The 9,759-nt window shown below is 39.8% G+C and overlaps 2 protein-coding genes across 2 annotated transcripts; one reads left to right on the forward strand and one right to left on the reverse strand.

The window, feature by feature from the left end:
* Positions 1-435: 435 nt before the first annotated feature.
* On the reverse strand, positions 436-1,648 carry LOC131020551 (uncharacterized). Its single transcript, XM_057949448.1, has 2 exons — positions 1,305-1,648; positions 436-1,219 (listed from the first exon to the last, which is right to left on the reverse strand). Exons 1-2 carry the CDS (start codon positions 1,572-1,574, stop codon positions 650-652), a joined length of 840 nt encoding a protein of 279 aa, XP_057805431.1. The 5' UTR covers positions 1,575-1,648; the 3' UTR covers positions 436-649.
* A 1,254-nt stretch (positions 1,649-2,902) lies between these two features.
* On the forward strand, positions 2,903-4,515 carry LOC131020552 (aquaporin PIP2-1-like). Its single transcript, XM_057949449.1, has 3 exons — positions 2,903-3,640; positions 3,948-4,088; positions 4,181-4,515. Exons 1-3 carry the CDS (start codon positions 3,047-3,049, stop codon positions 4,295-4,297), a joined length of 852 nt encoding a protein of 283 aa, XP_057805432.1. The 5' UTR covers positions 2,903-3,046; the 3' UTR covers positions 4,298-4,515.
* The last annotated feature ends 5,244 nt before the right edge of the window (positions 4,516-9,759 follow it).

Consider the following 9,759-nt stretch of genomic DNA (forward strand, 5'->3'; position numbering starts at 1 on the left):
TCTGGAATCAACCCCAAACCTCCTGCCCATACTGGACTTGGCCACATGTTTCTGAGTTGGCCTTCACTCGAACCGAACAAGATGTTCCCACCACGCAAGGCATTACCTAGCCCCGATGGTCCTGCCGATGAAAGCTCTAGCGTAAGCTCAAGCCCATTCAAATAGATTGGGCTTTAAAAACAATCAGCTTTTTGTTTCCCTTGCCACCAACTATGCTGTCAAATTTTCAATGTTCTTGTGGCCTTTTTTGTTCTTAAGAAACCTCAAGTTTGGTGTTAATGAATCTCATTCAAATGGATATGACCATTTGAATTTATTATATCTGAGTTTATGTTATAAAGTATTTGCTCATACAGATACTAAAAAATTTAAGAAAACCATAACACAGAAATGTGAATTACTAAATTGATAGAAAAAGAAACATACCAATAGAAATCCAACAACAGAAACAATGTCACATTTGTTCCAACACCAAGAACAAATGGCATGAAAAGGAAAAACAACATTGACCCAAGGTCATCAACTGTTAACTACTAGATAGATAAATGCATTCAAAGTCTACGCAAGTTCATCAAAATAGAATCGACTGCACCAAGTATAAAATGTGCCAAGACTTTGCCAAAAACCTTCAAAACACTACCATCATAAATCACTTGAACCTCCCCTCGAGGAAACGCCTCGCATATGCTTCCTTTGCCTCTGCCGGCAGGCCACGGAAAATCTCAAGACGCTCGATCTTGTCCGCAAGGAGCTCGCACACATCGAATTTGTCCTCCATAGTAAAGCTCGAGATGCAACCAAGCTGATCAAAGACCTCTTGCCTAGCCTTTCCCATGTCAAAGTCATAACCAATTCTATTAGCCAAGTTCTCCAGCCTCCTATCCGTGGTACGGTTGATCTCACGAAGTACCTCACACAGACCACTCATATCATCCCGCTGTTTACGCTTCCTGCCAACAACACCAGCCGTGGGTGTCTCCTTGCTGCTTTGACCAACACTTTCGTCGACGGTTTCGTGGTCCAGAATGTCATCAAGATTGACATGGTAGTCGGATTCAGGAGTGTTGAGCACGACGTGTTCGCGGCGATGCATCTCATTGACTGCATCCATCAAGTCCTCAGCTTGTTCCCCGGTTGCGCGGTCTTTACCGAAAACCTCTTTCCAATCCTCTAGCATCGGCCATGGCTTGTACCTCATAAGCCTTGCATTGGGATCACACTGCGTTGGAGAAGTATTAGCAACTACAAACACCATTTTCAGTTGAGAAAATTTAACAACATTGCTAAAGAAATTTGAAGAATACCTTGACTATTTGCTCCCACATTTCATTTGAGCAATCAATCAAATAGTCACCATTGGTGTTAAACCCAATTCCACTGCGGGATAACATTTGTGACAAGCTATAGTAATTTTTTTTCCACGCACATATCTTAGAGTTTATGTGCGGGGAACCTTTGAGATCCGTCTCTGGAAACGCAGCCTTCATCGCCTCCTCGAGTTTAGTTAGGTATCCCGCCCTAAACCCGTTGTCCGACTTCCAGCCTTGGACCACCAACTCCTTCAACGAAGCCATTAGTACTTCCTCTTCCTTACCTGTCCAACTCCTCCGTGTCTTATCCGTCTTATTCAGACGGACACGACCTAGTTCCGAACTCCCTAGGAATCAGGCAATGATATTCAGTGAGAAGCCAAAAAAATAAAAATAAAAAGGAAAACTGGATTCATATTCACAATATTATGGATTGGACATAACATCCTCCACAAAAAGCAAAGAGAAATATAACGCAAAGAAGTATTCAGTGACTAAATAAATATAAGAAAAATGTGTTCATTCTATTTTCCCAATAAACATGCCAATTGAAACAAAAAATTCCCATCAATATGAGAGTGTTCTGTCGATGAAAAAAACTCAAATAAAATGAAAAGAACTCAGCGCCAATCAATGTACATCTCGATGCAAAAATAAGCAGAAATATATCACGCCAATCAGGAAACTGGAGACGCAAAAAAGAACTCATGAATGAACGAAAAAAACTCGCACAAATCAACAGAGGAAAAAATCAGAAACAACATGCAGAAACAAGCAGAATATATCACGCCATCAGTTACCTTGCTGCGCCGATGCCATTGCACTTCAAATAAGCCGGAGTACTACAAAATACAGAAGATATCCTAATCTTTATGAACAGTGTTTGCAGATATGAAGATTTACAGCGTTTGGGGGGTATAAATAATATCGAGAATTCGAGAAGTTGGAGACGCTTCGCATTCTCGGCGGGAGTTTGCTCGGCGGGAGTTTCTGAAGGACACGCTTGGTAATAACAAAAAATAAAGAGGATAATATGGTCATATCATTTTATAGGCGTGCAATTACCAGATCATATCAAACGCTGCGCATTCCGTAACACTAGGTTTAATGATGTATATCAAACACGCGGCCCATTTACCGTAGCAGCCGAATCTGTATTAATTTATATTGGGTTACGTTAATTGGGCTTAAACCAACAAACAAATCAAACACGGCCTTAGTATATAGTATGTACACGAATGATCTAATATGTCGATTTCAATATATATGCTTAAAAATAAGAATCAATTGTGACTGAAATCCAAACATTCTTTTTCTGACGGAGGAATAAAATTTGAATTCTTTTAATATCTTTTAACAATTCCGTCCAAAAAAAATCTATTTATCAGTTATCATTCCCACAAATAATTTTTCAAAAAAAAAAAAAATCCATCAAAACAAAATTTACTTAATTCACCCAAAAATTACCCCTCCAAATTAATTTCTACTCTCCAACACAAATAATAAATAAATAAAAATGTACAGTGGTAAGTGGTATGGTAGGGTCACTAAAGCACAATAAAAACAAAATAAATAATGAATCGAAGTGGGGCGGCAAAATTCAACCTACATTATCCAAAATTTTAAATACTCTCTCAAAATTCCATATAAATACCACTGCAACACCAATCTACAAATCATCAACACAAAAATTGTTAGTAAACAGTCAAACTCAATTCAATCTTGAAATAAAGAAAATGGGTAAAGATATCGAGGTCGGAGCCACCGGCGAGTACGGCGGCGGCAAGGACTACCAAGATCCTCCGCCGGCGCCCTTGATCGACGTGGAGGAGCTGGGAAAGTGGTCATTTTACAGAGCCATCATCGCTGAATTCGTCGCAACCCTTCTGTTCCTCTACGTCACTGTCCTCACCGTCATCGGTTACAAGAGCCAGAGCGCCGCCGACGAGTGCGGCGGCGTTGGCATTCTCGGCATCGCCTGGGCCTTCGGCGGCATGATCTTTATCCTCGTTTACTGCACCGCCGGAATTTCCGGTGGGCACATAAATCCGGCGGTGACATTCGGGCTTCTGCTGGCCCGAAAGGTGTCATTGGTTCGGGCCGTGCTGTACATGGCGGCGCAGTGCTTAGGCGCCGTGTGCGGGTGCGGGCTGGTGAAGGCGTTCCAGAAGGCGTACTACGTCAACTACGGCGGCGGCGCCAATGAGCTCGCCGATGGGTACAGCACCGGCACCGGCGTCGCGGCCGAGATCATCGGAACATTTGTCCTCGTCTACACTGTCTTCGCCGCCACCGACCCCAAGAGGAATGCCAGAGACTCCCACGTTCCGGTCAGTACATAACCTATAAATACACCAACTATACTTAAATTTCACTCCCTCCATCCCACTTATTTATATATATATATATATATATATATATATATATATATATTTTCTCATTTATAATTACACTCTTAACACCTTATTCTTAATCTTTGTGTACAAAGCAAATGTGTCAAGATAAGTGGGACGGAGAGAGTAATTTTTAATTCGTGATATTACAAAAACTCTTAATATTTTGAAATTCGGATTATACTTAATTACATGAAAATAAAAAATTAATTATGTAGCAATTGGATTTGAATTTGCATTATAGGTTTTGGCGCCACTTCCAATTGGATTTGCAGTTTTTATGGTTCACTTAGCGACCATCCCGATCACGGGTACGGGCATCAACCCGGCCCGAAGTTTCGGAGCCGCAGTCATTTATGGCAAAGACAAAGCCTGGGATGATCAAGTATGCATATATATCAACTTTGAATTTTATTAAATGGTCTCACAAATCATATAAATTAACACTAATACATTGCTTTCGATCAATTATTGCAGTGGATTTTTTGGGTGGGGCCCTTCGTCGGAGCAGCCATCGCTGCAATCTACCATCAGTTCGTTCTTCGGGCCGGAGCAGTAAAATCTTTTGGATCGTTCAAGAGCTCTGCTTATTGAGAATCATTTTCTGAGTGGGGATTAAATTAATCCTTCAAGATTGGATTTTCTGGTAGAGAAATTGTAAATTATTAAGTATTCGTGGTGTGCTGTTTGGCAAACGGGCCCTTGTTTTAAGAGCCCGACCCGTCTGTTTCGGGCCTATGTTTTGAGTTTGGATTGCTGCTCTGTTTATGAGAATTAATTAATGTTATTGCTAGTTGCAACCTATTTAAAAATTTAATGGTCAAAACTCCAGTGCTATTGTTAATTAGGGCTGACAAATCGTGCGTGTCGGATCATTATCAGATCGACCTGATATCGACACGACCTGATAAGGTCAAATCTGAACACGACCTGTTAAGGAAGTGCTCGACACGAACACGAATCCGACACGATTTACTCAAACCCGAATACGACACGAATCCAATACGAATACGATAACAACACGATTTGAATCGTGTTGACACGATACAATAACGACACAATCTGATTAAAATCTGATTAAACATGAAACTCTAAAGACTAAAGTGTAGAAATAGTTAAAAAATTTAAAATAAATATTTAATAAAAATAATAATATTAACTTTAGCAGGTGACACGAACCTAACACGAAATTATCAGGTTCTTATCGGGTCGACATGATAAGGACACGAACCTGATAAGGCTTTCATTTCGTGTCAAAAATTAATTTCGTACGATTTCGTATCGTGCTTTCGTGTCGTGTCAAAAATTGTCAGCTATTGTGATTAATTGTCTAACATTAAATCGTTATTCATTACAAAAGTTACGGGATATCTCGTATCACACTTAAAACCTATTACTTGTAGATTGGAGTCTAAAAAATAAAATCATAATCTATAAATTTATCGAACCCTTTGAGGAGGGTTAATACTTTAATATATAAGAATCTTATTCAAGAACAAAAAGTATAATTATTGCATGTATATTACTCTTAGAAATCACTTAAGATTAATGTCCTTAATTTCGTGTGGAAATTAACATGAATATTAAATTACCGTGTGTATTGTCAATTGTGTTTCACTAAATAACGATAATATAAATTTCCAATGGGACAACAAGCGATGCGAACTCTTGTCTACGATTAGTGAGGTCCAGGGTTTAAACCCCATCGCTCCCCCTCCCCTAAAATGTCAAAAAAATATATATAACGATAATATAAAACAGAATGCTCTGCTTAAGCAAAAATGGACTACATAGATGGAATTCACAGAGTATACGCTTACAAAATTTTGTATATATTGAATAATAAATGAAACAAAACATGTGAGTTTATTTATCCATGAATTAAGTGATGTTGTGCCGACAGTTATCAAACTATGCCTCTCATATATCTCATCCAAATTAAGTAGAATATATTAATTACTAATTATGTCTATTTATTGGTGGGATACACTGTTAGAACTGGGTACACGATCGAGATATTACAAAATAAATATTTTGAGATATTACAACTCAAAATAATTGAAAATATTACAAAGAAAATAATTTGAGAAATTACAACTCAAATAATTGTATACAACTGAAATATACTGTATAAATAAATTATACGTATAAACTAAGTCAAGTCGAGATGAATCTCTTCCCGCAAGAAGATTATCGCCCCGGTAGTGCTCTTCGGTTTGGCGTATCTTCCCCAAAGGTAAAACGACTTCGTCTCGTTGGATGTAGCACCACAATCCGGCGAGCTCCGGCGAACTGAATAGGATCAAGAACTGAGCACAAGTGTTATGCAGAGAGTGTGAGTGTATATGGCAGAATGCAGAATATATGTTGGTTTTTTGTGGGTTGTTTCTGCATGCTCTCCACAAGCCTATTTATAGGCATGTAGTAAGTATGAATTCAACACCTTGAATTCTACTCCGACGGCTGGAAGCCGTAAAGGTTGAAGATGAAGAGATGGCCGGTGGTCGCAGTCAAAAAAGATGAAGCTGCCATGCAGAAGTCGAAGTTGGCGTGCTTCTGCTACTGCTTCTTCTGCTGCTGCTGCAACCTGTTGCTGTGTGGGCTGGGCTTGGGAATAAAACAATCATTTGGGCCAAGAATTAAATTCTGTTGGGCCAAAATTAAAAGCCCAGTGGAGTTGGTCCAAAATAATAGTTTGGGCCCCAAACACCACCCCAAAGCACCAATTGCCAAGATCCAAGTCCTTGGCCGCGGCCCGTACCCGACCCGCCCGTCCGGCGGCGGCGGCGGCGACGACGTCGTCCGTCCGTCCGATCGATCGTCGGCGGCGGCGCGCGTGTGTGTGTGCGCGAGGCTAGTACTTAGATCAAGCCCACTAGCAAGCCCACAAGTCAATTTATCAACTCCATGTGCTTTGCTATTCTTATACATGAAAAACATCTCTATGTTTTCCAATGTGGGATAGCATTTATTTTCCCTCTTCAACATCCAAACTTTGACATACAATATCTCACTCATCGGAAATCGGTTTTGAGACTTCAAGTATATCACGTTGATCTACTCGAGATGTAGATTAACATCCAATAATTATTTTAATTAAATAATAAATATTTAATTAAATAATAATTTTCAGATATGGCATAAAACCATATTTCCAAAACCATATTTCCAACAATCCCCCACATGAGTGAGAAATCAGTATGCGAAAGTATACAAACACTTATCTCAGTCCTCTTAAGAGACAACATTGCATTTGGAAAGGTAGCTTGTGGCTTTGAACCTGCCATAGTCAATATTATCGAGTATACCGGCGGCCTAGTGGATTGTGTTCCTTGAACTAGTCCTCCTCGGTGTATACTTAGTCAACAATATTGACACAATATTGCTTCAATCCTTATTCGTTCTCACGTTTGTGTCCATTATAGGCCTTGGAACACCCCTTTGGATTCATAAGTGTTTCAATCGAAGCGGCCCCACTTCACACTTACATAGGTGACTCTTAACTCAAGTATCCTGCTATACTTGTCCTCTTCGAGGAGTTCTAGAGTCATTAAAAGTCAAAGACTTAACCTCACCACGTGCAGGTTTCCGAACACTCACTGTTCTACAAGGAATAGGCAATTCGAGTGTTCAACACACGGATTTTCATAGCTTAGTTGTCCCATTGAACCAAGTTCTTGGGATCCTCCAGTCATCATGGTTGGGTTGCCACTATGATTATCCTTAATTTGTGGACTTCAAACCCATTCCCCCTAACAGTTTATACATCTGATCTCGATGGATACTTTTTGTCAAAAGATCCGCTATGTTATCAATTCATCTTATATAATCAATTGTGATAACTCCACTAGTGATCAGATGTCTCACGGTATTATGACGTCGACGAATATGTCTCGACTTACCGTTATACAAATGGTTTTGTGCTCGTCCGATAGCAGCTTGACTATCACAATGAATTATTACGGACGACACAGGTTTCGACCAACATGGAATATCCTCGAGAAAATTTCTAAGCCACTCGGCCTCTTCACCAACTTTATCCAAAGCTATGAATTCTGATTCCATGGTCGATCTAGCAATACATGTTTGCTTCTTGGATTTCCAAGACACAGCACCACCCCCCACAGTGAATACATAACCGCTCGTTGAAAACAAGTCTTTTGCATCAGATATCCAATTTGCATCACAGTACCCTTCAAGTACAGAGGGCTCCCTAGTATAATGAATCGCATAGTTTTGAGTATATTTCAAATATCTCAAAACCCTTTCAAGAGCTTTCCAATGTTCATTACTAGGGTTAGCTGTAAAGCTGCTCAACTTGTTGACCGAGCATGCTATATCGGGACGAGTGCAATTTGTTAGATACATCAAGCTCCCAATAATCTTCGCATATTCTATCGCGTCAACAGGTTCTCCCTTGTGTACACTCAAATGCACACTAGGTTCCCATGGTGTCTTAGCTATTGGCTTGTCAAAAACGTTGAATTTCTTTAACATTTTCTCAACGTAGTGAGATTGTGATATAGCAATACCATGAGGTCTTCTTAGAATTTTAATTCCAAGGATAACATCAGCTAAGCCCATATCTTTCATGCTAAAATTTTTACTTAGCATGCATTTGGTTTCTTGAATCACTCGGGAATTACTTCCCATGATGAGCATGTCATCTACATAAAGACAAACAATAACATATCCGTTATTAGAAATCTTAATGTAGATACATTTATCGCACTCATTGATTCTGAATCCATTTGACAACATCACACTGTCAAATTTTAAATGCCATTGAAGCGGTGCTTGCTTCAACCCATATAAAGACCTTTGAAGTTTGCATACTTTGTGCTCTTGCCCAGGTACTACAAACCTTACAGGTTGCTTCATATATATTTCATCTTCCAACTCGCCATACAAGAACGCAGTTTTCACATCCATTTGGTGAATCTCGAGATTGTGTAAGGCAGCAATAGCGAGAAGCATCCGAATAGATGTTAGTCTAGTCACAGGTGAATAGGTATCGAAGAAATCGTACCCTTCTTTCTGCCTAAAACCTTGAACGACAAGTCGGGCTTTGTACTTATCTATAGTACCATCAGATTTGTACTTCTTCTTTAGGATCCATTTGCATCCTAAAGCTTTAGCACCATGTGGTAGATCTACTAGCACCCAAGTATGATTCTGCATAATGGAATCAATCTCAATATCGATGGCTTCTTTCCAGAGAGCTGCATCTGAGCCAGATAAAGTTTCTTTGATCGTCACCGGTTCATCATCTAGCATCAAGACAACATAATCCGGTCCATAGACATTAGCTTTTCTAACTCGTTCCCCACGTCTTGGTTCTACATCCATAGGTTTAGACCTTGGTCTTTTCCTATTAGGTGGTACAGGATTAGAACCCGTGGCATCATCTACTTTAGTAGAATTACTAGCTACTTCCATAGGTTTAGAACCTGTAGCATCACCATCAACTCCATCATTAGAGTTCGATGTAACTTTATCTTTGTTAGGATAGATATTTTCAAAGAATATAGCATTCGTTGATTCTATCGTTGTCCCAACATGTATATCAGGTATCTCCGATCTGTGCACTATGAAACGATAGGCACTGCTATTAAGTGCATAACCAATGAAGATACAATCCACCGTTTTAGGTCCTATTGTAACTTGCTTTGGTAAAGGCACTTCTACCTTGGCTAAACACCCCCACACTTTGAGGTATTTATACGAAGGTTTCCTTCCTTTCCATAGCTCATAGGGAGTTACATCTTTCCCTTTGAGTGGAATCTTGTTCAAGATATAGTTGGCCGTCAAGACAGCTTCCCCCCACATGTTCTGGGGTAATCCTGAACTAATCAACAAGGCATTCATCATCTCCTTAAGAGTTCGATTCTTGCGTTCAGCAAGGCCGTTAGATTGTGGTGAATAAGGTGCAGTCGTTTGATGTATTATACCACTTTCGTTGCATAATTCAGCAAACAGAGCTACATATTCTCCACCTCTATCACTTGGAACCATCTTAATTCGACATCCAAGTTGATTCTCGGCTTCATTTTTTG

Source organism: Salvia miltiorrhiza, chromosome 4, assembly GCF_028751815.1.
Source record: "Salvia miltiorrhiza cultivar Shanhuang (shh) chromosome 4, IMPLAD_Smil_shh, whole genome shotgun sequence".
Classification (NCBI taxonomy): Eukaryota; Viridiplantae; Streptophyta; class Magnoliopsida; order Lamiales; family Lamiaceae; genus Salvia; species Salvia miltiorrhiza.

Bases quoted from the DNA above. Each gene is read 5' to 3' on its own strand.
- LOC131020551 (XM_057949448.1), bottom strand. From the start codon at position 1,574: ATGGCTTCGTTGAAGGAGTTGGTGGTCCAAGGCTGGAAGTCGGACAAC. The intron at 1,220-1,304 runs GTATTCTTCAAA...TCTCCAACGCAG, and splicing joins TGTGGGAGCAAATAGTCAAG to TGTGATCCCAATGCAAGGCT.
- LOC131020552 (XM_057949449.1), top strand. From the start codon at position 3,047: ATGGGTAAAGATATCGAGGTCGGAGCCACCGGCGAGTACGGCGGCGGC. The intron at 3,641-3,947 runs GTCAGTACATAA...TTTGCATTATAG, and splicing joins CCAGAGACTCCCACGTTCCG to GTTTTGGCGCCACTTCCAAT. The intron at 4,089-4,180 runs GTATGCATATAT...CAATTATTGCAG, and splicing joins ACAAAGCCTGGGATGATCAA to TGGATTTTTTGGGTGGGGCC.